Source organism: Echinops telfairi, unplaced genomic scaffold (genome assembly GCF_000313985.2).
Source record: "Echinops telfairi isolate 266 unplaced genomic scaffold, ASM31398v2 ScPeMD7_37;HRSCAF=141, whole genome shotgun sequence".
NCBI lineage: Eukaryota > Metazoa > Chordata > Mammalia > Afrosoricida > Tenrecidae > Echinops > Echinops telfairi.
The window spans coordinates 718,429-721,430 of NW_022103935.1; the positions used below are offsets into that span (position 1 = coordinate 718,429).

The 3,002-nt window shown below is 52.9% G+C and overlaps 1 protein-coding gene across 1 annotated transcript in view; it reads left to right on the top strand.

The window, feature by feature from the left end:
• AP2A2 (adaptor related protein complex 2 subunit alpha 2) overlaps nucleotides 1-3,002 on the top strand; it is a 25,393-nt gene that overhangs the window by 7,085 nt on the left and 15,306 nt on the right. Inside the window, exon 7 of the mRNA XM_013008464.2 lies at nucleotides 1,377-1,527. Within this exon, the coding sequence (XP_012863918.1) occupies nucleotides 1,377-1,527 (151 nt within the window). The remainder of the gene's footprint in view (nucleotides 1-1,376; nucleotides 1,528-3,002) is intronic.

Genomic DNA, 3,002 nt, shown 5'->3' on the forward strand with positions numbered 1-3,002 from the left:
CTGGCATCTCTCTTCCTTCCGTGTCTCTGTCTGAAAACCCTCTGGGGGCTGGCTCCTTATGTACACGCACTCCTCATCCATTTCAAACCATGCCCTTGAGGGGTAGGGGTGGACAAGTAGAAATGCACCCATCGCCTCTGGAGGCCACAGAAATGGCATTTATGTAGCAGGTGGTAGTCACCTCCTTTGCAGAGACAATTGCCCATGTCTGCAAGATGTGTACTGTTCACAGACCACAGCGTCAGACTGAGCTGTTGCCAGCTTACCCAGGAAATAGCCGCCAATCTAGACAAACGTTACAGGACCTTTGGGTTAGAAAACTCCGGCAAGGTGATTCCTCAAGGGCTTAAGGGGACAACCCTTAGCTGCTGCTATTACTGTTTTAAGAATCAAGGCAGAAGGCCACATGCAGGAAAATTCATTTCATCAGAATGGCCCAAGTTTTCATGACCTGGGTAACAATGTGGACATCAGGATGTTGTGTCTCAGGCTCTGTCTTGTTCTAAAACATCATGTTTAACTCCCAGGGGAAGTCTCTAGAAATAGGATTTCTTTCTTGAATAATATGCATTAGAATTTTAATTTGGGTATTTTTAAACTGCTCTTTCAAAGAGATTTTATTTAACCTTCATGAATTTGTTTTTTGAATAGGATATCCTTTTGTTAAATTTGAATAAGCTCCCACTAGTGTACCCCTCGACAGTGGAGTACAGGAGCCACCTCCTGCACGGTGCAGCCCAGAGCCGGCAGTGCCCCTTGCAGCCACCGTCCTGCTGCTTCCCGCCTGCCCCTGGCCAGGGCAGGCCTGGTGGGCGGTCACGGTTCACCCTGCCTGCTTGCGCTCCCTCCCTCCTTTCTGAGGCGTGTCACCTGTGCCTCATCAGGCCCGGGGCGTGTGGATGCTGCCCTTCTGCACCCACTGCAGGCCAGAACCCCGCTCTTTCCAAGCCGACACCTCTGTGTGCGCCGTTGTACAGTGAGGCTCCGGGGAGCGGCTTTCCCGCCCACGCATCCCGTTTTCTTTCTGCTGCTTCAAATGGACATCCTAGCTCCTCTGCCCGTATTACTGTGTAGCCTGAGTTCTGTGGTCAGAAACCTGGGGACCGTTTCCCTTCGAGCTTTCAGACCATGTATTGTCCATGCTTCTGAGATTGTATTTTTTTGATCTGTGTCATATCTCCACAAATGTGTACCGTGTGTAGTTTACATGGGAAAGCCTGTGTATTTACTGTGACTGCCAGATCCCCTGCCAGGGCCCCTGCACGAGGAAAACTGCCTCACCGTCTCCACGGGACGGGGTTGTCCCGGAGGGCAGTGCCGTGTGGAGGGGCAGCAGGGTGGGTGCAGTGAGCCCTGATACTTCTTGTCTTGCCCAGAAGAACCCGCAGTGCGGGGCCGCCTGACGGAGTGCCTGGAGACGATCCTCAACAAGGCCCAGGAGCCACCCAAGTCCAAGAAGGTGCAGCATTCCAACGCCAGGAACGCGGTGCTCTTCGAGGCCATCAGCCTGATCATCCACCACGACAGGTGAGCCCAGGCTGCGCCCTGCGGCTGGCCTCTGCTGTCGTCTCAGGGGCCGGCTGCCTGTGTCCGTGCCGGTCTTAGGCCGGGGCGTGTGATGAGCCTCTGTCTTCACCTGGGAGACCCTTCCCTTGCGCTCTGCTGCTTAGCTCCCTCATCTCTCTCCACTCCCTCACAGCCTCCTCCCGCCCCGCCCACTTCTCTTAGGCCTTCACACTGTCCGCTTTTGCTTCAGTGTTTCATGCTCGCTCGAGTATCTCTTGTACCTGAATTCCGAATCTCAGGAACAGGTTTGGTGCATTAAACGGCTGTGAGGTGGCATCAAGAGCAGCATCCATGAAGAAAGCGAAGGGCCATTGGAAAGGCAGGCTCCAAGGGGACGTCAGGAGAGACTGACGTGAGCTTTTCATTGCGGAGTATCCAAGGCGCCGGAAGAAAGGATGAAGTCACGGAGCTGAACCAACTTCAAAGGGCAGCTCAAGAAGACAAAAGTCAAGTGTTAAAATGAAATGCGCAAAGATCTAGAATTAGAAAAGCAAATAGGAAGAACACTCTCAGCTTCTCTTAAACTGAAAGAACTTCAGAAAAAAGTCAAGCTTTGCTGAAGTTACAATAATCGAAAGATTCTATGGGCAAAACATTGATCGCTACAGGAAGCATCAAAAGAAGATAGAAGACAGTGATTCACGGCACCAGGAAGAGCTAGTCGACCGCTCACCGTTTCAGAAGGAGGCATGCAAGTAGGAACCAGTGTGCTGAAGGAAGAAGTCCAGTGCACTAGGAAGCATGAGCCAGGAACACGGCTCCAGGAGCCGACGGAGTAACGAGTGCCGTGCTGCCACACGCGGATGAAGCACCGACTCGGCTGTGCCAGGGGACCAGAAGACAAGGACTTGCCCAGCTGACTGTAAGCGGCTCCTCTCTGTGCCCATTCCAAAGAAAGGTGACTGGACAGAGTGCAGTGTCATCGACTTCAGATGCAAGTAACATTCTGCTGAGGATCATCCGACAATGGCTGCGGCAGTGCACTGCCAGGCTGCCGAAGGCGCAGGCCCGATTCAGAAGAGGGCGTGGAGCAAGGGAGATCATTGCTGACGTCAGAGGGATCTGAGCGGGAAACAGAGAGTATGCAAAGGCATTTGACTGTGTGGATCCTAGCAAACTGGATCTCCTCGAGAAGAATGAGAATCCCAGAACACTTGAGGTCCGGGAGTCCAGCTTATAAAGACGATTGCAGCATCAGGATTGGAGGAGGGCTTATGACGAACCCGGGACCAGCAGACTACCCCACTGTGCTTGCTGAAAGTAAGGACTAAGCAATCGCCTCGTTATGTCTCAGTGCTTTGGGCGTGCATAGCTCCTTGTCCAGACCATTGGCGTGTGACACACACACACACACACACACACACACACACACACACACACATGCGCGCGCTAGAACTCTCCCAGAGAAAAGAACCCCAACCCCAAGGTATTTCATC